This window comes from Scyliorhinus canicula, chromosome 13, assembly GCF_902713615.1.
Source record: "Scyliorhinus canicula chromosome 13, sScyCan1.1, whole genome shotgun sequence".
In the NCBI taxonomy this organism is placed as follows: domain Eukaryota; kingdom Metazoa; phylum Chordata; class Chondrichthyes; order Carcharhiniformes; family Scyliorhinidae; genus Scyliorhinus; species Scyliorhinus canicula.
Window position 1 is genome coordinate 22,711,494 of NC_052158.1, and position 25,243 is coordinate 22,736,736.

Here is a 25,243-nt window from a genome sequence, read left to right on the forward strand (position 1 = left end):
GTTAAGGTTGAGCTCAATATTGATGCACAAGGTTATATTAAAGGATGTGTTTAAAAGTACAAGGAATCGATACTTTCCATTGATTAAGAAAAGAAAAAATGCAACTAGAGTAAATAACATTTGTGGTGAACTAAAACATGCAAATATGTTTCAAACTTTCAAAAATATATAAAATAGAGCACAGATGTGTCGCTTGTCGGCAGTTTGAACAGAATGTTGAAGCAACGCAGCAAAGAAGTAGGCGAATATTAATATGGAGGGAAACATAGCCTTTTGGGAGAAACGAAACACGAAAGATGAATATAGATAGCACACTAGCTTCGGCACTTTTTTAAAAGAAAAATGTAAACATTGTGAGTTTTCGTCTGATAGAAACTGTCTGTGGAATTTGTAATGGCAAAAAGTGAAATGTCGCATGTGTTGCATAGATCTTTTGCATCGACCTGCGCTCCAGAGGATAGAAATAACCTTTTAGTGATGGCAGTGAATCAGGAAATGCAAGTCAGGGGAGAACTCAAGAACATCAAATCTACAGGAAAGTCCTCCTCAACAAACTTATGAAACAATGCACTGACAAGCCTTCGGACTAATTTACACGAAAAGTCAGAACAGAAGTAACACGTGATGCATTAATGCGTTGGTTGAATGTCCCCAAAACATCTGCATTAACAGATATTTCCATTGTCTGAGAACGTGGAATGCATGTCCTTTACTGAATAATGGATGGTGACTGAAATGGTAAATTATAGAAAAGTTAGCTTGACACAATACTTCAGCATAACAAGAATTATGGAAGAAAAACTGAAAGCGTACTTGTGGTCAAATATGTCATGATCTAATTTAAAACTGGAACAGACTCAGTGGGCCGAATGAATAACTTCTCCTCGTCTGTCTTATGGTCTTAAATACTTGAAGGTAGGCAGTAAGGTGGCACAGTGGTTAGCACTGCAGCCTCACGGCGCCGAGGCCCCAGGTTCAATCCAGGCTGTGGATAACTGTCCGTGTGGAGTTTGCACATTGTCCCCGTGTTTGCATTGATTTCACCCCAACAACCAAATATGTGCCGGGTAGGTGAATTGAACACTCTACATTGCCCCTTAATTAGAAAAAAATATGAGAAGGCACTACTCATGGCTGGACACACAAAAAAAGATCCAGATAACCAGGCATATTTATCGTGAGTTCACTAAAGGGATATCATGTTCAACCGTGTTTCTGCTCTTTGAAGAAAGGCATGTTCTCTGGATAAAGGGGGACCAGTCAATTTATAGAACATAGATTTACAGACGAAATTTGTTTAGGTTCCATATCAGAGGTTAATGCTTAAATTAAATGTGATAATACAGCGGTAATATATTGGTTTGAACGAAAAATGGATCGCTAACAAGAGTTTAGGTATAAATGTGTTACGACAGCCACACATGCTGTGGATTCACGGATGTCACCCAGGTATGTAGGAAAGGCAGTTATGAAGGGAATATAAGGAAGTTACTGAGGGTAAAGATAGGTTGAGTGAGTGGATCAAGAACTGACAAATAACATATAATGTTGTAACACGCGAAAATGTCCATTTGGACTTTGTTGAGACTAGGATTGTATTGAAAATTTAATATTTTTAATTCCTGAGGTGTGCCAGCATGCGGTACGCATACTTAACTTTACTAGAACGTATACAAAAGGAAATAACAAGAAGATGGTCCTTTAGAGGATGAGAAGGGAGTTTTAATAATGGGAGATGAGGAAATGGCTGAGGTGCTGAACAGGTTTTATGGGTCGGTCTTCACAGTGGAAGACACAAATAACATGTCAGTGACTGATAGAAATGAGGAGATGACAGGCGAGTACCTTGAGAGGATTGTTATCACAAAGGAGTAGTGATGGGCAAGCTAATAGGGCTAAAGGTAGACAAGTCTCCTGGCCCTGATGGAATGCATCCCAGAGTGCTAAAAGAGATGGCAAGGAAATTGCAGATGCACAAGTGATGATTTACCAAAATTCACTAGACTCTGGGGTGGTCCCGGTGGATTGGAAATTAGCAAACGTGACACCACTGTTTAAAAAAGGAGGTAGGCAGAGAGCCGGAAATTATAGGCCAGTGAGCTTAACTTCGGTCGTAGGGCAGATGCTGGAATCTATCATCAAGGCAGAAATAGCGAGGCATCTGGAGACAAATTGTCCCATTGGGCAGACGCAGCATGGGTTCATAAAGGGCAGGTCATGCCTAACTAATTTAGTGGAATTTTTTGAGGACATTAACAGTGCAGTAGATAACGGGGAGTCAATGAATGTGGTATATCTGGATTTGCAGAAAGCCTTTGACAAGGTGCCACACAAAAGGTTGCTGCATAAGATAAAGATGCATGGCATTAAGGGTAATGTAGTAGCATGGATAGAGGATTGTTAATTAATAGAAAGAAAAGAGTGTGGAATAATGGGTGTTTCTTTGGTTGGCAATCAGTATCTAGTGTTGTCCCTCAGGGATCCGTGTTGGGCCCAAAATAGTTCACCATTTACATAGATGATTTGGAGTTGGGGACCAAGGGCAATGTGTCCACGTTTGCAGATGACACTAAGATGAGTGGTAAAGCGAAAAGTGCAGAGGATACTGGAAGTCTGCAGAGGGATTTGGATAGGTTAAGTGAATGGGCTAGGGTCTGCCAGATGGAATACAATGTTGAAAAATGTGAGGTTATACATTTTGGTAGGAATAACAGCAAACGGTATTATCATTAAATGATAAAATATTAAAGCATGCTGCTGTGCAGAGAGATCTGGATGTGTAGTGCATGAGTCACAGAAAGTTCGTTTACAGGTGCAACAGATGATTAAGAAGGAAAATTGAATTTTGTCGTTCATTGCTAGAGGGATGGAGTTTAAGGGTAGGGAGGTTATGCTGCAATTGTATACGGTGTTAGTGAGGCCACACCTGGAGTATCGTGTTCAGTTTTGGTCTCCTTACTTGAGAAATGACGTACTGGTACTGGGGGGTGTGCAGATTCAGTAGGTTAATCCCAGATCTGAAGGGGTTGGACTACGAGGAGAGGTTGAGTAGACTGGGATTTAGGTTGGAATTTAGAAGGATGAGGGGGGATCTTATAGAAACATATAAAATTATGAAGGGAATAGATTGAATAGATGTGGGCAGGGTGTTTCCACTGGCGGGTGAAAGCAGAACTAGGGGCATAGCCTCAAATGAGGGGAAGTAGGTTTAACTGAGTTTTGGAGGAGCTTCTTCACCAAAGGGTTGTGAATGTATGGAATTCCTTGCCCAGTGAAGCAGTTGAGGCTCCTTCATTAAATGTTTATTAGGTAAAGATAGATAGTTTTTTTGAAGAATAATGGGATTAAGGGTTATGGTGTTCGGGCGGGATAGTGGAGCTGACTCCACAAAAGATCGGCCATGATCCCATTGTATGGTGTAACTGGCTCGAGGGGCCAGATGACGTACTCCAGCTCCTAGTTCTTATGTTCTTTATGTTCTTATGGTGGCGAGAGTGAACAAGAGGAACTTTGCATTGCTGGGGAAAAAAGAATGCTCCAGATATTTCAAGCACAGAATCTATTTGGCTAGAGCAAATGAAAAATACAAGTGCATTACTCAATGTATTCTATACATCAGAAACTGTTGAGAAGGATGGGGAAGAACAAATTTGTAGCTCACGTATAGAGAGATCCAGACATTATAATGCAAGGACATCTTTATCCGAATATAGACATGCACGCTTGCACACCCATTTTCGGAGGGATGGTGTGAGGGGTGCTCAATAGTTTCCATATTACATCCGGGAAAATTTTCTGCACCACCGTGTATCCTGTCACGCATGTAATAATGCAATGTGGGCGTGGACCTTGGAAAAGAGGTAGGCGAAGAAGATCAAGTGTCGAGGGGTGGGGGCATTTTTGAGACAATGATTAATTAATCAGGATTTTTAGATGATGATAGAAAAGTATAAAGGTAATCAAGAGTAAAGAATTATTAATGAGGGAAGAACAGACTTTAATAGGTCAGTTATACAGGAAGGACGTACAGGCCGGAAGAACTGTAAATACTGAACTAGCTTTGTTCAAAAACTAAATGGTCCTCTAACATTAAAGCATACCATGTTAAAAGTAAAATTTAGGACAAGCAAATCCAGAGCTCCATGGATCTTATTTTTATTGATATAAAATTAGAGTACCCAATTCATTTTACCAATTAACGGGAGCGTCGCAAATCTACCTACCCTCACATCTTTGCGTTGTGGGGGCGAAACCCACGCAAACAAAATGAGAATGCGTAAACTCCACACGAACAGAGACCCAGAGTGTGGAGCGAATTTGGAATCTCGGCGCCGTGGACAACAGTGCTCACCACTGCACCACTGTGCTGCCTAGCTCCATGGATGGCAACGGTGATGAAATCGAAGTTAATGAAGAAAATGTGCGAATGCTGTGTATCAGGTGACAATAGCGTTAGTAACCAATGGGAATGGAGAAGTTTCAGAGCCGAGATGAAATAGCAAATCGGAGAAGAGAGGAGGGATTATGAGCAAAGATTAGCAGCTAACAGAAAATGGACTCATAAAGTATATTTTCTGCATATTCGTAATAATCGGGTGTTAAGACATTTGTAGAGTCTTTATGCACCTATAAGGAACTTTGCCCAAAGAGGGTAAAGGCATGGATGAGGCATTAATTGAATATTTTTCATGCTGCTTTACCAATGATGTGGATGCGATCAAGGACGGAGTGACAGAGAAGAAAACAACGGGCCTAGTGGTTAATTGCAAAGGAGGTGTTGTGTAAAATACCGGTATTTAAAGTTGACACGGCACCCTGACCGGCTGAAATGCATTCATATACATTGAGGAAAGTGAAAATGGAAATTGTAGTGCCAGTGACCATATTTTTCCATGTTTCTACTTGATTCAGGAGAGGTGCTAGAATACTTCACGATAGCAGATTTTACGACCTTGTCAGTTTAATATCAGTGGTGAGCAAGATTCCAGAAGCTATTTTGTAGGTATAGCGTTTATATTCAAATGCGAAATCGCTCATTTGTAATAGCCAGTATGGATTTCTTTCTCATGGATAAATTGTATTTAAATAACTTACTGGTTGTTTTTGAAAAGTGACAAATTGAGACGGAAAGGGAAATACGGTTCATGTGGTTTACACGACTTTTAAAATACATTGGACACATGCCTTCACAAAATACTTGTGATAAGAGTTACAGGCGATGGAATAAATGTGCAGTGCTGAAGTGGATACCAAATTGGCTGTTATTATAGGAAGCAAGACTATGCTGAACTTACATGAGACAATATTTCGAACTCAGCTGTAATATACTGTACAGTTCTTGGCGCCACGTTCGGGGCGAAAAGAGAACACTGGAGAGAGGACAGAAGATGTTTCCAATAATGTTTACAGGGGTGAAAAGCTTACGTTCAGAGAATAGATTAGACCGGTTGTGACTATTCTCCTTTGAGAAAAGAGGGCTAAGGAAAGATTTGATAGATATGTGCTCAATATGAACGGCTGGTCAGAGCAGATAACGATAAAACCTTGACGCTCATAAAAAGATGAATAATGAGAGGGCACAGACTAAAGAGATTTATAATAGTAGCAAACATGGCGTAAGGGAACATTAAAAACGCTTTCATACTCTGTATGTTTAGAGTCTGGAATGTAGATACACAAATGTCGCTGAAGCAAATTCAATGAAGGCATTCATGAGCTGATTAGTTCAATAGCAACAATGCGCAGGGGTACGGGTGAAATGCAGGGGAATGGCAGTAATTCATGCTATTTGTTTGGAGAGCGATAGACAAAATAGGCCAAATGGCCTCCTTCAGCGTTTTAAAAATTCAGTGAGTCTGTGATAAGATTCTGAGGAGTTCTGGCAGGCTGGATGTTGAAATCATGCTTTGTCTATTTGTAGAAACTGGCGCAAGGGGGCACCGCTAAAATCATGGGATCGTTTATTTGAGCCAGAGATGTGTTTTCTTTCGCTTACAATCGTTAAATTTTTTTAACACTTCCGAAAACTGCGATGCATCTATTGCATCTTTAAATATATTTCAAGGAAGAGGTAGAGCGATTGCTGATCAACAAAATTGTGAAAGATGAGAGGGTTAGGATGGGATATGTAGTTGAGGTGATCATCGGATCAATCATAATATTGTGAAGCCATGCTCCGGCAGTCGAGTGGCCTGTCCTTGCTTCCAAATCGCTCGATCATATTGTTTTGTTCCTATGATCCTTGGTATCGTATAGTTATTGAACATCAATGTATTAGCTGCAGGCTGGAGACTTATCTCATTAAGAATGCGCACATAGTAAAGTTATAGCAGGAACAACCACAGCAAGCGAAGTGTCGATTTGAATCCCGTTAAATGTTTCATGTTACGACAGTACAGATTACAACTTAATTTGTTTTTTTCTAATGACGTAAAAAATAAGCGAAAAGTAAGATGGACCGCAGCTCGGTCGATATTGTTTAGGTCAATTGCCTTTCATGAATTTCAACCGGCATGTTTCTCTCTAGATCATTCTTTTGAAGCCAGTTGTAGTTTCTGGATTCACGGTCAGATGCTTGTTTCCGAGGTCAGTTAACTGGCGTTTCCCAGTTATAGTTAAGTAAAAAAGAAGTGAAATGAACGAATGACGAATGGAAATGAAATGGGCATCACGGTAGAATAGTGGTTAGCACAATTGCTTCACAGATCCATGGTCCCAGGTTCGATTCCCGGCTTGGGTCACTGTCTGTGCGGAGTCTGTACGTTCTCCCTGTGTATGCGTGGGTGCTCCCAAGTCCCAAGATGTGCAGGTTAGGTGGATTGGCCATGCTAAATTGCCCTTAGTGTCCAAAAGTGTCCTTAGTGTTGCGTGGGATTATTGGGTCATGGAGCTTGGGTAAGGTGCTCTTTCCAAGAGCCGGTGACGTTTCGAGGGGCCGAATCGCCACTTTCTGCACTTTAAATTCTTTGAATGAGGAAATTGGAAATCTGAACTGAATAGAGAAAATGCTGAGAAGACTCAGCAAGTCAAACAGCATACACGGAGTGAAGAAAATATACTGTTATATGTGCTCATCAATTACCATCCCACTTTCCCTGGAATGTTTTTTTTTTGCTTTTTACTGTGATCACATCCATTTCCCTCCATTGAGTGAAGCAATCCTTCAACTTCGACGTTCTGCTTTAAGATGTATCTTGCTCCTCTGGAATATTCCTCCAAGCTTCACAATAAATTATCACTCTTACACGATTGATCTACCTGTACCAAATTTCCTACCTTATTTCGGGCGTCAGTTTCTGCAGCGGCTCCCTTCCAGATGCAGTCACATATTGCATAAATTTGAGGCATGTCTCAGGATAACATTTCAGAAATTATTTGCGTTTTTACCCTTCAGTCTAACGTGACAATAACGGATGCGGAAGCAACGGACATTACATATCAGTAACCAGTACACTTTTTCAAATCACTGTAATTTAACTGCAGAATTGTTCCTCTGCATCGAATACCAATGCAGCACAGCATGCCCTTCCACCATGTATTTCTCTCTTCCAAACTTTCAACTGTGATGTTTTGCTTGCGTTTTATTAAGATATCATTGTATTGAAGCCAGATTTATATACTAACAAGCACAAAACGGAAAAAAATAACGGGAATACAGCCCCCAACTATGACAACAAACCAGAAAAAAACATCCTTCCCTTGGAAACCAACCATTTGCCAGCCGACCGCCCCGAAAACCAACGGCGTTTTCACACCTTTTGTCTCCGAATCAGAGACCTCAAACCAAAACAAACAAAACCTCAATCTATCCCACTCTCCACGCACGACTTAATCCTCCTTATAAAAGTCAATAAACTAATTTTCTAGCTGCCAGAATTCAGTCAAGTCACCCAGTCATACCCCGGCCATCGGTGGCACGCAGTCCTGACAGCAGAATAAATTCCCTATCCGGGCTATGAAGAATGCAAAGGCATAAACATCGGCATCTCTCCGAACTGCAGCCCCCCCCCCCCCCCACCACCCCCCTCCCCCCCACCCCCGGCTTCCCCATCATCCGAAATTCCAAATGTCGCAACCTCGGGACTCGGAGCTATTTCCGCCTAATGCCTTTTCCATAATCTCCAAAATGCCCTTCCAAAATTAGTTCAACGTCGATAAAACCCAGAACATATCATGGCTGGGACGTTTGTCAGAGTTAAACAAGTATGGCGGGAGTTGGGAACCAGAATGTTAGTTTAGCAGGTGTGATAAATGTGAGCAGCGCGGTAGCATAATGGTTAGAGCAATTGCTTCACAGCTCCATGTGCCCAGGTTCGATTGCCGGCTTAAGTCACTGCCTGTGCCGAGTCTGGACGTTCTCCCCGTGTCTGCGTGGGTTTCCTCCGGCTGCACCGGTTTCTTTTCACAGTCCAAAGATGTGTAGGTTAGGTGGATTGGCGATATTAAATTGCCCTTAGTATCGAAAGTTGTGCTTGGTATTGGATGGGGTTACTGGGTTATGGGGATAAGGTGGAGGTGGGGCTTGGGTAGGGCGTTCTTTTCAAGAGCAGCTGCCGACTTTATGGGACGAATGGCCTCCTTCTGTACTGTAAATACTCTGATCTATGACTGGTGGAAATAGAGAACCAAAATAGAATAACAACATCACCCTGACGCAGATCGAAAGAGGTATCAAGTGTGAGATGGGAGTTGGGAAACGAGCTCCCCCAAATCCACCCGCCCCAAACCCTCGCACACCCCATTATATCTGCCGCCATCCCCTCCTTCCCAACTCTTCCTTGTGAACTCCGCTAGTGTCAGCCTCCCTTCCCTCCCCGCCAACACAGGAACAATAACAAAACGAACCTTCAACCCTACTCCCTCTTCACTCCCGTCAAGTAGCTCACCAGCTGGCATGATGCCCCCTTTCGAGGACACAAACCACTTCCTCTTCAACCACCCACCCCTCATCCCCACTCCCCGAAACGCACACAACACTGGGCAGCACGGTAGCATAGTGGTTAGCACAAATACTTCACAGCTCCAGAGTCCCAAGTTCGAATTCCGGCTTGGTCACTATCTATATGGAGTCTGCCCGTGTGAGCGTGGGTTTCCTCCGTGTGCTCCGGTTACCTGCCACCGTTCAACGATGGACAGGTTTGGTGGATTGGCCAGGCTAAATTATCCTTCGATCCAAATTGCCCTCAGAGTTAGGTGGTGTTACTGGGTTATGGGGATAGGGTGGATGTATGGGCTTGGGTAGGGTGCACTTTCCAAGAGCCAGTGCAGACTCCATGGGCCGAATGGCCTCCTTCTGCAGTGTAAATTCAATGAAATCTATGAAAAGTGAAGCGTCAACAAGGAGACACGCACCCACTCCGTAACTGTGACCACAAATACAGCCATCCACAAATCCACATTCCCCACCTTAACATCTCCATGGTCCAATGCTGTTACAAACCACCCAGTTCATGGTCTCATAGAACATAGAACATAGAGAAATACAGCACAGAACAGGCCTTTCGGCCCACGATGTTGTGCCGAACTTTTGGCCAAGGTTAATCATAGATCATAGAATCATAGAATTTTGGACACGAAGGGCAATTTATCATGGCCAATCCACCAAACCTGCACATCTTCGGACTGTGGGAGGAAACCGGAGGATGCGGGGGACACCCGTGCACGCACGGGGAGGATGTGCAGACTCCACACAGACAGTGACACAAGCCGAAATCGAACCTGGGATCCTGCAGATGTGAAGCAATTGTGCTATCTACAATGCTACCGTGCTGCCCTTAAGAACAAATTAATCTACACTCCATTATTCTACCATAATACATGTACCTATCCAAAATCCGCTTGAAGGTCCCTAACGTCTCCGACTCAACTGCTTCTCAGGCAGTGCATTCCATGCCCCCACTACACTGTGGGTAAAGAATCTACCTCTGACATCTCCCCTGTATCTTACACCATTTACCTTAAATTTATGTCCCCCTTGGAATAGTTTGTTCCACCCGGGGAAAAAGTCTCTGACTGTCTACTCTATCTATTCCCCTGATCATCTTATAAACCTCTATCAAGTCGCCCCTCATCCTTCTCCGTTCTAATGAGAAAAGGCTTAGCACCCTCAACCTTTGCTCGTAACTCCTACTGTCCATTCCAAGCAACATCCTGGTAAATCTCCTTTGCACTTTTTCAAAAGCTTCCACATCCTTCCTAAAATGAGGTGACCAGAACTGCACACAGTACTCCAAATGTGGCCTTACCAAGGTTTAGTACAGCTGCATCATGACCTCACGGCACTTAAATTCAATCACACTGCTAATAAACGCTGGAACACCACAGGCATTCTTCACAGCTCTATCCACTTGAGTGGCAACTTTCAAAGATCTATGAACATAGACCCCAAGATCTCTCTGTTCCTCTACATTGCCAAGAACCCTACCGTTAACCCTGTATTCTGCATTCATATTTGTCCTTCCAAAATGGACAACCTCACACTTGTCAGGGGTAAACTCCATCTGCACACTTGTCAGCCCAGCTCTGCATCCTATCTATGTCTCTTTGCAACCGACAACACCCCTCCTCACTATCCACAACTCCACCAATCTTCATATAATCTGCAAATTTACTGACCCAACCGTCAACTCCCTCATCCAAGTCATTAATGAAAGTCACAAACAGCAGAGGTCCCAGAACTGATCCCTGCGGTACGCCACTGCTAACTGTGCTCCAGGCTGAATATTTGCCATCCACCATCATTCTCTGACTTCTATCGGTTAGCCAGTTCGTTATCCAACTGGCCAAATTTCCCACTATCCCATGCCTCCTTACTTTCTGCATAAGCCTACCATGGGGAACCTGATCAAATGCCTTACTAAAATCCATGTACACTACATCCACTGCTTTACCTTCATCCACATGCTTGGTCACCTCCTCAAAGAAGTCAATAAGACTTGTATGGCAAGGCCTACCCCTCACAAATCCGTGCGGACTATCCCTAATCAAGCAGTGTCTTTCCAGATGCTCAGAAATCCTATCCCTCAGTATTCTTTCCATTACTTTGCATACCACCGAAGTAATACTACCTGGGCTGTAATTCCCAGGTTATCCCTCTTCCCTTTTCTGAACCGGCGCACGGCATTCACCACTCTCCAATCCCCTGGTACCACCCCTGTTGAAAGTGAGGACGAAAAGATAATTGCCAACGGCTCTGCAATTTCATTTATTGCTTCCCATAGAATCTTTGGATATATCCCGTCAGGCCTGGTGGACTTGTCTACCCTCAAGTTCTTTAAAACGCCCAACACATCTCCACGAGTTTACCCGTCTGTTTCACACTGTCCTCTCCAACAATATGGCCCCTCTCGTTTGTAAATTCTGAAAAAGGTACTCGTTCAAAACCTCTCCTATCTCTTCAGTCTCAATACACAATCTCCACTACTTTCCTTCATTGGACCTACCCTCGCTATAGTCAATCACATATTTCTCACATATGTGTAAAAGGCCTTGGGTTTTTCCTTGCTCCTACCAGCCAAAGATTGTTCATGCCCTCTCTTAGCTCTCCTAATCCCCTTCCTCAGTTCCCACCTGGCTATCTTGTATCCCTCCAGCGTCCTGCCTGAACATTGTTTCCTCAGCCTTACATGAGTCTCCTTCTTCCTCTTAACAAGACATTCAACCTCTCTTGTCAACCATGGTTCCCTCACTCGACCTGCCTGACAGGGACATACATACTAAAGACGACGCGCAGTACCTGTTCCTTGAACAAGTTCCACATGTCACTTGTGTCCTTCCCTGACAGCCTATGTTCCCAACTTATGTACGTCAATTCTTGTCTGACAGCATTGTATTTACCCTCCCCCCAATTGTAAACCTTGTCCTGTTGCACGCACCTATCCCTCTCCATTTCTAAAGAGAAAGTCACAGAAATGTGGTCATTACCTCCAAAATGCTCCCCCACTAACAAATCTATCACCTCCCCTGGATCATTACCAAGTACAAAATCCAATATGGCCTCCCCTCTGGTCGGACAATCTGCATACTGTGTTAGAAAAGCTTCCTGGACACACTGCACAAACACCACCTCATCCACTCAATGTTTGGGAAGTTGAAGTCACCCGTGACTACTACACTTTGACTTGTGCACCTTTCCAAAAGCTGTTTCCCAATCTGTTCCTCCACACCTCTGCTGCTATTGGGGTGCCTATAGAAAACTCCCAACAAGGTGACTGCTCCTTTCCTATTTCTGACTTCAACCCATACTACCAAAGTCGGCAGAACCTCCTCAAACTGCCTTTCTGCAGCTGTTATACTATCCCAAATTAACAATGCCACCGCCACCTCTTTTACCATCCTTCCTAATCTTGTTGAAACATGTATAACCACGGACCTCCAGCGAACATTTCTGCCCCTCTTCTATCCAAGTTACCGTGATGGCCAGCACATCGTAGTCCCAAGTGCCGATCCATGCCTTATGTTCACCCACCTTATTCCTGATGCTTCTTGCGTTGAAGTATACACACTTCAACCAATCTCCTTGCCTCCAAGTACTCTCCTTTGTCTGTGTTACCTCCACCACTGCGTCACTATACGCTTTGGCGTCGCGAAAATCGGCTTCCTCAGTTGCTGGCCTACAAATCCGGTTCCCATTCCTCTGCCAAATTAGTTTGAACGATCCCGAAGACTACTAGAAAACCTCCCTCCCAGGATATTGGTGCCCCTCTGGTTCAGATGCAACCCATCCTGCTTGTACAGGTCCCATCTTCCCCAGTATGCGATCCAATTATCCAAACACCTGAAGCCTTCCCTCCGGCACCATTCCTGCAGCCCCATGATCAACTGCACTCTCTCCCTATTCCTTGCTTCGCTATCACGTGGCACCGGCAACAAACCAGAGATGACAACTCTGTCTGTCCTGGCCTTTAACTTCCAGACTAACTCCCGAAACTTTTTTATTACCTCCACACCCCTTTTCCTTCCGACGTCGTTGGTACCAATGTGTACCACAAATTATGGCTGCTCACCCTCCCCCTTCAAGAACCTGAAGACACGATCCGAGACATCCCTGGCCTTGGCACCCGGAGGCAACATACCTCCGTCTCTCCGAAGTAATCCCTCGTTGTCTGGCGTGTCGAAATAGAGCTCCAATTCCAGCGCTTTGACATACAATCGAGTGGGGAACAACACTCAAAATCTCACCCCTTTCTTGGAGAGGGCAATCGTGATCTGGGTATAACTGGCTCTCCTCTTTGCTAACTGTGCTCCCAAGTTCAAGTAAATTTTCTGCTCGTTGCATTCCTACTTTCTTGTCTGCTTCACCAACATCAAAATAATTTCTTCGTCAAGAAATGTTGCAGCAATGCCGTCATTGTCTCGGAACCTCTCCCTCGTTAGACATGCAGCGCACTGTACGCCCGAAGCATATCAGGGAAGGGGGCGGGGGCGGTCAAGGACCCGTACCCCAACAACATTTCGAACATATTGCCTCATATTTTGTGGCCTGCTCACCCTCGATCCCTTCAGGCAGCGCCAAAATCGGTGGGTACGCCTCCTTGACCACTCCTCGAGGTCCTCCACCTTCTCCCTCAATAGTTTTTGACACACCAAAACAAGCGCCATCTCGACCTCTACCGAGACGTACTGGAGAACCTGGCCCTGCACCTCCAATCTCTACTCAACTCTCTAGATTGCCGTCCTCAATGGCTCCACCACCTTCGCCAGGTCCTCTGAGGCATTCAGTCTCTGCAACTGGAACTGTGCATTCATAACTCCACCAGTTGATCGGCAGACATTGGGCGGGAAATGCCGCAGATCACTCCCTGCTATTCTTTCTTGTATTTCAGTTTGAATGCCCTCTAACTCAAGCTGATGTGGATTGTTCGTCTCACCTCTGGTCAAGTAAGACATAAACCGGACGTTCCGGCTGAGAACCACTATCTCTCGGTGCTTATGTACCTTTCATCAACCAACACCTGCTAATTCTGGTGAAAAAGACCATCGAATTTTACTTGGATTGGATTGGATTTGTTTATTGTCACGTATACCGAGGTACAGTGAAAAGTATTTTTCTGCAAGCAGGTCAACAGATCATACAGTACATGGGAAGAAAAGGGAATTAAACAGAATTCAAGAAAATACAAGAAAATACATGAGAATACATAATAGGGCAACACAATATATACAATGTAACTACATAAGCATTGGCATTGGATGAAGCATACGTGGGTGTAGTGTTAATGAGGTCAGTCCATAAGAGGGTCATTTAGGAGTCTGGTGAGAGTGGGGAGGAAGCTGTTTTTGAGTCTGTTCGTTCGTGTTCTCAGACTTCTGAATCTCCTGCCCTATGGAAGAAGTTGGAAAAGTGAGTAAGCCGGGTGGGAGGGATCCTTGATTATGCTGCCTGCTTTCCCCCGGCAGCGGGAGGTGTAGATGGAATCAATGGATGGGAGGCAGATTCGTGTGATGGACTGGGCGGTATTCACGACTCTCTGAAGTTCCTTGCAGTCCTGGGCCGAGCAGTTGCCATACCAGGCTGTGATGCAGCCCGATAGGATGCTTTCTATAGTGCATCTGTAAAAGTTGGTAAGGGTTAATGTGGACATGCCGAATTTCCTTAGTTTCCTGAGGAAGTATAGGCGCTGTTGTGCTTTCTTGGTGATTGCTTCGTCGTGAGTGGACCAGGATAGATTTTTGGTGATGTGCACCCCTAGGAATTTGAAACGGCTCACCAGTTCGAACGGGAACCAATAAATGTGCAACCATTCATTCCATGGGCGCCATCGGAAGTCCTTTTCTTATCTCATTCACGACAGCTTAACTTTCCAACACGAAATATTTGTCTTATTCAAAGGTAACACCATCTCTTTTTACCCTTCCACATCTGTTACCAATACGTTCTGTCGTTGAAATTTAAGCCCTTTGATCTCCGCAGTTTTAAAATAATTTGGTCAATGCACAATATATTTATCCACCAAACATTATTTCTGCTGGAGCTTATCAACTGTGCTCCCCTAAATCCAGGAAAGTTACTGACATGCTTGTGAAACATTGACTTGCATATTCTATGTCACCCACATCATTCACTGGTTCTATTTATTGATTACAGTTTTTTTTAGCAATGAGTTTTCTCTCCTTTCATTTTTTCCAGCCTCTTCTGCTGATATCGTTTATATCGTCCACAACAAAACTAAACATAATGCTCTTTGAAAAATCGGCTCGGTGCGTTAATCGTGTAACAAGTAACATAGAGAAATACCATAACTGCTCCAAATGCTTGTATCCACTCATAGTCGGAAGCGCTCTGTCCGACCTTGGGATTCCAGTCAGTCATTAACCGCCACTGTTTTCATAATTGTACGCTTTGGAACCACATAGCACAGGAATTAATGCCATGCTTTAAAAATGCGAAATACTACTTGTTAGCCCCCCTCCCTCGTTCCCTGATTTTGCTCCAGCGAAAGTCCATGATTTTTCTTATCTTCCAGTATTGCAAACTCTTTATATAATGGTTGAGTCGTGCCCACTCGCTTGACGAAATTTCAGCACGCTATCTGTGATATCCTGACCTTCGCACCAGGAAAATAACATAAAACATCATATTTCACGATATAAACGCCGAAATCTTTGTCAGAGCCGTTTGAAAGGACGTTTTGCAATGCTATTTTCGTCATCATCAGTGCAACTAAGTTTGTGCGTATCGTGTGATGTGAATTGCAAACAATGCTTAGAAAATCGATTCCCTCATGCATTACTCAAAAGTTTATGATGTAATTATGGTAAATCAAACCTAAGCGATTTGTTTTTCATTTCTAGATCTGGAAAGACTTATTGCAGAGAGCAGTGAGTATGATTTATGCATTCTTCCAGAGGAAGTGAACACAACATTATTGCCCATTACGTGAAAAACCCCGAATTGCCCGTAATAAGGTCGGGCTGAACTTCCTTCTTAAAGTGCTGTAGGCCGTCTGTTTAGATACCTCCAGGTCATCGTTCAGGAGCGGTTTTCAAACCAGAATGACCCATCAATAGCGGAGAAAGTGGGATATTCGTTTTGTGACTTGGGGTAGAATTTCCATGTTGGGGTGTCTCATGCCACTGCTGCCATTATCCTTCCAAGTAGTCGTGCTCTCAAGTTAGAACAGTGACGTGCAGTTAAGCACTAACCTTGACTAGCTTTTACAGTGAGTTTAATTATACCATTTAACATGAATATGTCCTCATTCATACTTTCATAACCTCACATTCTGACTCTAAATGCACTCAGTCACAAGTTGGCTAACTTTGTTCTTACATACATCAACAAGGAAGGGGATCAAAACGATCAGCGTATTTCCATGTGTCGGACGCCTGACATTTAAAGGTATTACTGGTCGCAGATTCGGATGGTGCAATTGCCGAAGCATTTGTGACTTGCTGAATTGAGTTCTGTATGGCGCGTATGCCACTTCCACTGCTTCACGGCAGGTGGACAGTTTCAACGTTTAAGGTGGTACATGGTGTGTAAATCAAGTGGGCGATTTTGTCCCGCACTCTGTCTGTGTTCTCAACTACACATGGTGAGGCGATCCCGAGACAAATTGAGAGGAGTCCATTGCTTTCGTAACTTGCAGGAGGACAATTGATGATTTACACGTCGTAGAATTGAAGCCTCTGATCTACTCGTGCATCAACACTATTTAGCTCTCCCTGTTTGTTAAGTTTACCATCAACCATCGCAGTAAGAATGATGATTGTTAGAGAATCAGTGATTGAAATATCATTGCCCTTCTTGTGGCTGGATTATGTCTTGATTTTGATCGTGCTTAAATGCACGAATCTAAATTTACAACTTTGATACGCTGCCTAACTGCAATTCGTGTTCTCTTGCATATGTGCAGAGGTATATTATTACCTGAAAAATAAGGAATGTGCAGCGGGCATCTCGAATTCTGACCCGAAGAAAGGAAGGCATTGATAAATCAGCAGAATACAAAATAAAGGGAGTGAGATGATTGATAACCAACAACCTCAACCGTCTGCCGTTCTGTAGAATATGATTGCAGCCAGTATTTTTTTTGCGTACTGAGTTTCCTGTTTTTGGCAGGGCGTTTAACTGCCAAAGTTTAAAAAAACAGCATTTACATCACACGAGCGACTCTCACATCACATCCTTTTCTTTTATTTTGGCGATATTTCTGGCAAATTTGAAGGAAGATTAGAAGTTCAGTGAGTACAGTGGAACACAACTGGGATGCATTGAGCGGTTTACTACTGTGTTCCTGCTCATTAAAAACAGTGCCGCTGACACCTGCTATCACTCGGCTGAAGACCGAATAACCGCGGTTGGCACTCTCGGGACCAGTGCTACCGAGGTGTGAACTGTGACGTTCCTCTACCTTCACATTGCTGCTTTCCCCAGCATTTTCCTGAACGCTTCTTGCCGTTTCTCCGCAGACTCTCTGGTTAGCGTGAATAACTTCTTTCAAAGGAATCGATCCAGATCTCGATAAAGTTAACATTTTGCTTGAAAACATGTTTTCTTTTAACCATAACTGTGGCTAAAAAATTAGTATCCTGTTGATGAAAATTCGCCATAGAATATGCCATGAAAATTCAACCAATGTGCATGCAGCTCTGCTAGTCCATTCAACGGAGCAACCACTGTCTGATGAAGCAAGTGAAATAGGAATGCATACACGCTGATGAATTCCATTTGGATATTATCTCATGTTAGGAGATGCCCAATGATCGCCTTTTGCAGCAGATATGGAAGCTGTTCACCTTCCTTTATTGATTGCATTAGGTCCCATTGTGTTGAGATACTAGCGTCTTAGATAGTGGGGCGCAATCAACCAGAGTAAGATTGTCTTGTTACCTTATATATTCGTGAAATTTTCGACATATCATGACAAATGAAGCTGTACTGGCATAACCTGACCGTGAGGACAGATATTTGTAGAGCACAATGCTTAGTGGCAATGCAAGATTATTTCCAGTGCTCTTAGGCATGGCAACGTCGTCCTTTTCCGAGAAGTAAGAATAGACTTCGGACCACTGGAAAATGTGGCAGGAAAGTAATAGCAGGAAACGAAGAAATGGCAGAAGAATTGAATTGTTAGGTTGCATTAGTTTTCACGGTGAAAGGCACGAATGGGATGCCAAAGCTCCAGGAGGACCAGGGGGTAGAAGTGAGTGCAGTGAACATTACGAAGGAGTAGTTTCTGGGGAAACTGAAAGGTCTTAAGGCAAATAGATCACCTGGACCGGATGGACGACTCACCACGGGGTCCTAAAAGAGATAGCTCAGGAAATGGTGGAGGCATTGCTGCTGATCTTTCAGGAATCACTGGAGGCAAGAAGGGAAGCAGAGGATTGGAAAGTGGAAACACCATTGTTTCAGAAGGGAGGGAGGCAGATGACAGGAAACTGAAGGCCGGTTAGCCGGACTTCGGTCATTTGTAAGATTTACGAGTCTGTTATTAAAGGTGAGATCGCAAAGTACTCTGATGGTTAAATAGGGCGGAGTCAGCACGGATTTGGCATAGGGACGTGGTGTCTGACAAATATGTAAGAGTTCTTTGGGAACGTAACAAGGAAGTTAGACAAAGAAAAACGAGTGGTCGTGATTTATTTAGATTTCAGGAGGCCTTGACAAGGTGCCGCATAGGAGACTGTTAAATAATTTAAAAGCCCATGATGTTAAGGGTAATATCCTGGCATGAATAGAGGATTGGCAGAAGGCAGAGAGTGGGGATAAAGGGGTCGTTTTCAGGATGGCAGCCGGTGACTAGTGGTGTGCCGCAGTGGTCTGTGCCGGGACCACAACGTCTCACGACATATATTGATGATCGGGAAGAAGGAATTGAAGACACTGTTGCTAAATTTGCAGATGATACAAAGATCTGTGGAGGGACAGGCAGTATTGAGTAAGCAAGGGGTCTGCAGAAGGATTTTTGACAAGCTAGGAGAATGGGTAATGAAGTTGCAAATGAAATACAATGTGGAAATATGTGAGTTAATGTACTTTGGAAGGACGAACGTAGGCATAGACTATTTTCAAAATGGGGAAATGCTTAGGAAATCAGAAGCACAAAGGGACTTGGGAGTCCTTGTTCACGATTCCCTTCAGGTTACCGTACAGGTTCAGTCGGTAGTTAGGATGGGAAATATAATGTTAACATTCATGTCAAGAGGGCTAGAACACAAGACCAGGGAGGTACATCTGAGGCTGTATAACACTTTTGCGAGACCCCATATGGAGTATTATGAGCAGTTTTGGGCCCTGTGTCTCAGGAAGGATGTTCTGGCCTTGGAAAGGGTCCAGATGAGTTTCACAAGAATGATCCCTGGAATGAACAATTTGTATATGGAACGGTTGAGGACTCTGGTTCTGTACTCGTTGGAGTTCAGAAGGATGAGGCGGGATCTTATTGAAACTTACAGGACACTGCGAGGACTGGATTAATGGAACTAGAGAGGATGTGTCCACTTGTGGGAGAAACTGGAACCAGAGGGCACCATCTCAGACTAAAGAGACGATCCTTCAAAACAGAGATGAGGAAGAATTTCTTCAGCCAGAGGGTGATGAATCTTTTGAACTCTTTGCCGCAGAAGGCTGGGGAGGTCACATCAGTGAGTGTATTTAAGACAGTGATAGATATATTCTTGGTTAATAATGGGATCAGGGGTTATGGCGAGAAGGCAGGAAAATCGGGATGAGAAAATGTCATGATTGGATGGCGGATCAGACCGGATGGGCTCAGTCGCCTAATTCTGCTTCTATGTCTTGTGGTCTTATGTTACGCCAATTCAGCATCGACACCACTGCAGTCACAGGCTGCAACTATTCCGTTACATCTGTCAAGTGAATCAACTAATTTTTAAAAATGTATTTTATTACAAATATGTATCAATACAGGTTACAGCAAACAATCACCCTGGGGACCAGACTTCACAGAAATCAACAATAGTCTTTATAAGTTTTCCCCCTTGTTCATCCTTGCCCACTCAGTCCACCCCGTCCCCCCGCCCCTACAACGAACAGCTCCTCAACCACGGTCACAGACATCCCCGACGTTTTCTCAAACCCCACTGCAGAGCCCCTAACACATACTTTATCCTCTCCACGCGCAGGAAGTCGTACAGTTCACCTTACCAAGCAACTACCCCAGTGTTCATGCCGACCGTCACTCCAAAAATTCGCCGCCGTGCAATCAAAGAGGCGAAGGCCATGACATTTACCTTCCCCCTCTCCATAATGAAATGAAATGAAATGAAAATGAAAATCGCTTATTGTCACAAATAGGCTTCAAATGAAGTTACTGTGAAAAGGCCCTAGTCGCCACATTCCGGCGCCTCAGACCTGTATTCTTTGAAAACCTAAGTATCGCCAGCCTGCCCACCTCCTCCTCCACTATCCTGCAAAGATCGCAAGCACTCCCCCCCAGATTTTTCCCATTTTCTCACAACACTAACACATGCCCACGTGATTCTCTGTCCCTCACCCACACATCTGACACTCAGCTGCCAACCCTAAAGAACCCACCCATTCTCGCCTGAGTTATATGCACCGTTTGCACCACCTTGAACTGTATCATGCTCATTTTTGCACAAAAGGAGGCCCCGTTTAGCCTATGCAGTGCCTCGCTCCAAAGTCCCTAATTGATCTCCCCTCCCAACTCTGCTTCCCAATTTCTCCTTGATCTTAACCACGCGCGCGCCTCCCTGCTCCCCCCAAGTTAATCAATCTGATTGAGGAGTAGCGTCTGTAGTGATTAAGATCTTAGGAGTTGACCAACATGAATCACCTGAAACATTGGTGACACAAATACCCTTCCGCATTAGCTCTCTGACTAAGCGATGAATGTCTGTCATCAGAAAACATTGTTCCAATTTGATACAATTCTGTCAATGTACTGTATTGCAAGTTATTTCTGAGTAGGAGCTGATTGTATAGGGATCACGAAATTCCTGAGAGTGCGGAACCAGGCAGACGAAAGGAGCCAGTGAAGATTTATGGGCTCTTGCAGAGAATGGTAATTTGGGCGCGGTGGCGCGCGCCTGTAATCCGGAGACTCGGAGGCTGAGGCTATCGGATTGCTTGAGATCAGGAGTTCTGGGCTACTGCGGACTATGCCGATCAGGTGTCCTCACTAAGCTGGGCATCGATATGGTGCCCCGGAGGAATCCGGGATCACCAGGTCGTGTAAAGAGGGGTGAATCGGCCCAGGTCAGAAACGGAGCAGGTCAAAGCCCCCGTGCCTATCAGTAGTCGGATCGCGCCTGTGAATAGACGTTGCAGTGCAGCCTGGTTGACACAGTGAAACATAGTCTTTTAGGGGCAGCAGGGTAGCATGGTGGTTAGCATAAATGCTTCACAGCTCCAGGGTCCCAGGTTCGATTCCCGGCTGGGTTACTGTCTGTGTGGAGTCTGCACGTCCTCCCCCTGTGTGCGTGGGTTTCCTCCGGGTGCTCCGGTTTCCTCCCACAGTCCAAAGATGTGCGGGTTAGGTGGATTGGCCATGCTAAATTGCCCGTAGTGTCCTAATAAAAGTAAGGTTAGGGGGGGGGGGGGAGTTGTTGGGTTACGGGTATAGGGTGGATACGTGGGTTTGAGTAGGGTGAGCATGGCTCGGCACAACATTGAGGGCCGAAGGGCCTGTTCTGTGCTGTACTGTTCTATGTTCTATGGTAGTCAATTCAACGCATCAGACACAGAGGAACGTACATCAAATAATCAGACTTTCGTCATTCTTGCTGTACAAAGCCAGACTGGTCCACGTATACCACTCCTGCATCCGGATGTATTCCTCCAACTGTACCTTGATCTTGTTCGTGCTTTGCAACACATTGTCCACTTGTCACTTTGATGCCTCTATGTTGTTATGGGTGGCCAGCGTACTTCCACAATGTAGCGAAATAGTTCACTGCACGAAGATTGCTGGTTGATGTCGTTCATATATCCGCTTTCTATCTCACGAGGCACTGGGAGTATAATACTAGCCGCTTAAGGCCGTGCACCTCAGCATCAGAACTGTCCATAAGTCTGGTGTGGTTGTCAATCACTTCGAGAGTGTATTTGCAAGTTGAGTACACCGTAGCCAGTGCAGGATCTGCCCCAAAATCTACGTTCGATTGGGCAAACGCGTCCATGTATTGCGGGGCCCATTTCGATTCTATTCTCTACTTAACCAAGGACAGTCGGTTCGGCATGTTACACAGTGGTTGGCACTTACGCTGAGGACCCGGGTTCGAATCCCGGCCCTGGGTCAGTGTCGGGGTGCAGTTTGCACATTCTCCACATGACTGCGTGGGTTTCACCCCCTCAAATCAAAGATGTGCTGGTTAAGTTGATTGGCCATGCTAAATTGCCCCTTCATTGAAAAAAGAAAAATGATTTGGCTCCTCTAATTTTTGATTAAAAAGCAGGGATAATCATTTCCCACGCAAATCATAATGCACGCCTTGAGGTGTATGGTGGGCTCAAAATATATCTCACAGCCAGCACTGATCCAAGGCATTGCACGTCTCGACGGTGTCCCTCATCTACTAAGCCATGTCCTGTTACCCTGTCTGATTGTGAAGTGTAGAATTTAGAGCTTCCCTCTGCCCAGCAGCGCCTTCTTGCGATTTATTTTAAACAACTCTTAACAAACGAGCGGGGTTGCAAAACATTCCTTAGAATCTCCTTAATTTTTGGTGAGGAGGACTACCAGATCTACCTGTTTTCTAACAAGCGCAGTGACTCAATTGTTTCAGGGCATGAGCCATGCACTGATGGATGATGGAGGAAACGTCCTGGGAAAGCAGTCAAACATATCCAGGCATATTCCAAAAATGCGAAAGCGATTTGTGCTGTTTTCTTATTTCCCAGGAATAAAGAGACGCCATTCGAAATGTTTCGCATAACACAGATTTGAGCATCGATTTGCACAGCAGCTACTCAGCTGCCGAAACCTTATGTGATGCTATGACGACTGACCCTTTATATGGGTGCAAGATAAAGCATTCAATGTTGCTGATACGTGTCCGAAATGTGAGCCACGAATAATAACGAATATTCATGTGGCATAGTTTGGATTCCAAACATCTTTTAAGCATTAGTGATACTAAATAATGCCAATATAGGGACTGCAAATACAGAACGCACATGCTTTATGGTCAGTTGCAAGCACCTCAATTCAGAGGATCGCTTTCGATTTGCTGTCTTCAAATTTGTGCTGCAGCAGATGAAATTCAGCACAGGAACCATAAAATAGTCTAGCGTTTGTTTGTAAATAGCGTTCCGAGCTTATTGTTTAAATACTTGCTGAAAATCACAGAATCACTGAATAATTAAGCGCAGAAGAGACCATTCTGCCGTTGCGTCTGCACCATCGCATGAAAGACACCTGACGTTCCTACCGAATCACAGTTTCCAGCGCTCGGTCCATAGCCTTGAATGTTATCATATATCTAATGTTGTAATACAATGAGACGATTAGTAATTTTTTGTTTTCAAATGCCTTGAAAAACAGTGCAAGGTAATCATGAATTGCAAATGTTTCATTGGCTTTAGCGCAAGTACACAGACTATTGGGGATGATCTGCGTCCGAATACGCAGAATATTAACATAAATACGAAGTGAAGACCAATGCCAATATATCTTCTTGTTTGTTTGCTTAAATATATGGTAATTCAAAATAATTTGTTTCGATTTTGTGTGATTTTCTTACAGTGAAACAGATGCTGGCAAAAGATATCGGTAAATTTGTCAACTACGCTGTATATAAATTTACCAAATCTTAATATATTTACTTGATCTCTGGTATCATACAAAATAGATGAGATAGATACATCTGACGTGCTGCAAATATGTAAGGATCATTGTGTGAAAGTCAGAGCTAACTTTTCGTTTCTGTTATTACTTCAGATATCTCTCGGTTACATAATTTTGCTCATGAATAAATGCATTGCCTCATGTACTTCCAAATATAACGCGACGAATTATGCGAACATCTTATCATTAATGTTGCGCAGAAAATCTTTTATGTCAACGTGCAATAGCTCAAAAAACAAAAATATATACCAAGCAACATAGGTATAACCATGAACACATCAGAATAATGGCAATTATTTCAGTCGCTATCCTTTTGACTTCGAGAATTGAAGTTCTAGTAGTCAATTGGAATTTCTTGTGGTGTCCTCAGCTTTTATATACCGAAGAACATCCATTCTCGAAGCACATCCGCATTTGGAGGTGATCATTCGAATTTTCTGTTCGTACCATTAGAATTGATGGAAAGGAAAACCCGTGATAATTGCTGTACTATATTACTAAACTGTGGCCAATGGATAATTTCCAATTTGCACAACATAATCCGCATTAATGTATGCACACAAAACGCAATTGCATTTAGCCGGCATTTGTGAACATCAGTTATATGTTTTGAAATTGGCCAATATTAATCTGGTCGATACTAACTGCTAAATATGTATGCAAAGATAAGCAACACAAAATGGAGTTCCCCTGCTGCCTCACATGCCCCAGGTTCGATCCCGGCTCTGGGTCACTGTTTGTGTGGAGTTGGCATAATCTCCAATTGCTTGCGTCGATTCATCCCATAAAGATGTGCAAATTAGGAGGATTGGCCACCCAAAATTGCTCTTTAATTTGAAAAAAGGATTGGGTACTCTATATTTACAAAAAAAAAAGAAAGCATAGACAAAATTGAGTTTCATAGCAGAACGACGTTAACGGAAAGAAATTGTTACGTTTGTCTGAAAACATGACATGTGATCACATTTTGAAGAATAATTTGTCTCCAGCAAAGCTTAAGGTACAGTATTGAATTACCGAACACGCTGAGTACTTCATACAAATCTGTTTATGCGTTCAAATCTGACACGACAACTGACAATTTGCTGTGAACAAACCCGCACCCCACCCCACAAACCCCTCCTTCATATCAACCTCTCCATCAATTTATTCCTGCCAATCATTTTCTGAATCGTACCCAATTAGGCTGCTATGTGAGAACTTATCGAAAGTCTTCTGAAAGTCAAAATAATCCACGTCCACTTGTTCTCCCTAGTCATCTCTGTCCGTTACATCTTCAAAGAATTTTAGTAGATTTGTCAATGATGATTTTCGTTCCGATAAATCCATGCTGGCTTTGTCCGAGTACACTACTTTTTTTCCAAATGCTGTGCTATGAAATCCTTGATAATAGAGTTCAGCAACTTCGCACGACCGGTTCAGTGGTATATAGTTCCCTGAATTCTCTGTACCTTCCTTTTTGAATT

General features: G+C 43.7%; 1 protein-coding gene across 1 annotated transcript in view; it reads left to right on the top strand.

The window, feature by feature from the left end:
* LOC119976524 (golgin subfamily A member 4-like) overlaps positions 1 to 25,243 on the top strand; it is a 1,176,663-nt gene that overhangs the window by 495,269 nt on the left and 656,151 nt on the right. Inside the window, exons 77-78 of the mRNA XM_038817077.1 lie at positions 15,793 to 15,819; positions 23,676 to 23,702. Of these exons, the coding sequence (XP_038673005.1) occupies positions 15,793 to 15,819; positions 23,676 to 23,702 (54 nt within the window). The remainder of the gene's footprint in view (positions 1 to 15,792; positions 15,820 to 23,675; positions 23,703 to 25,243) is intronic.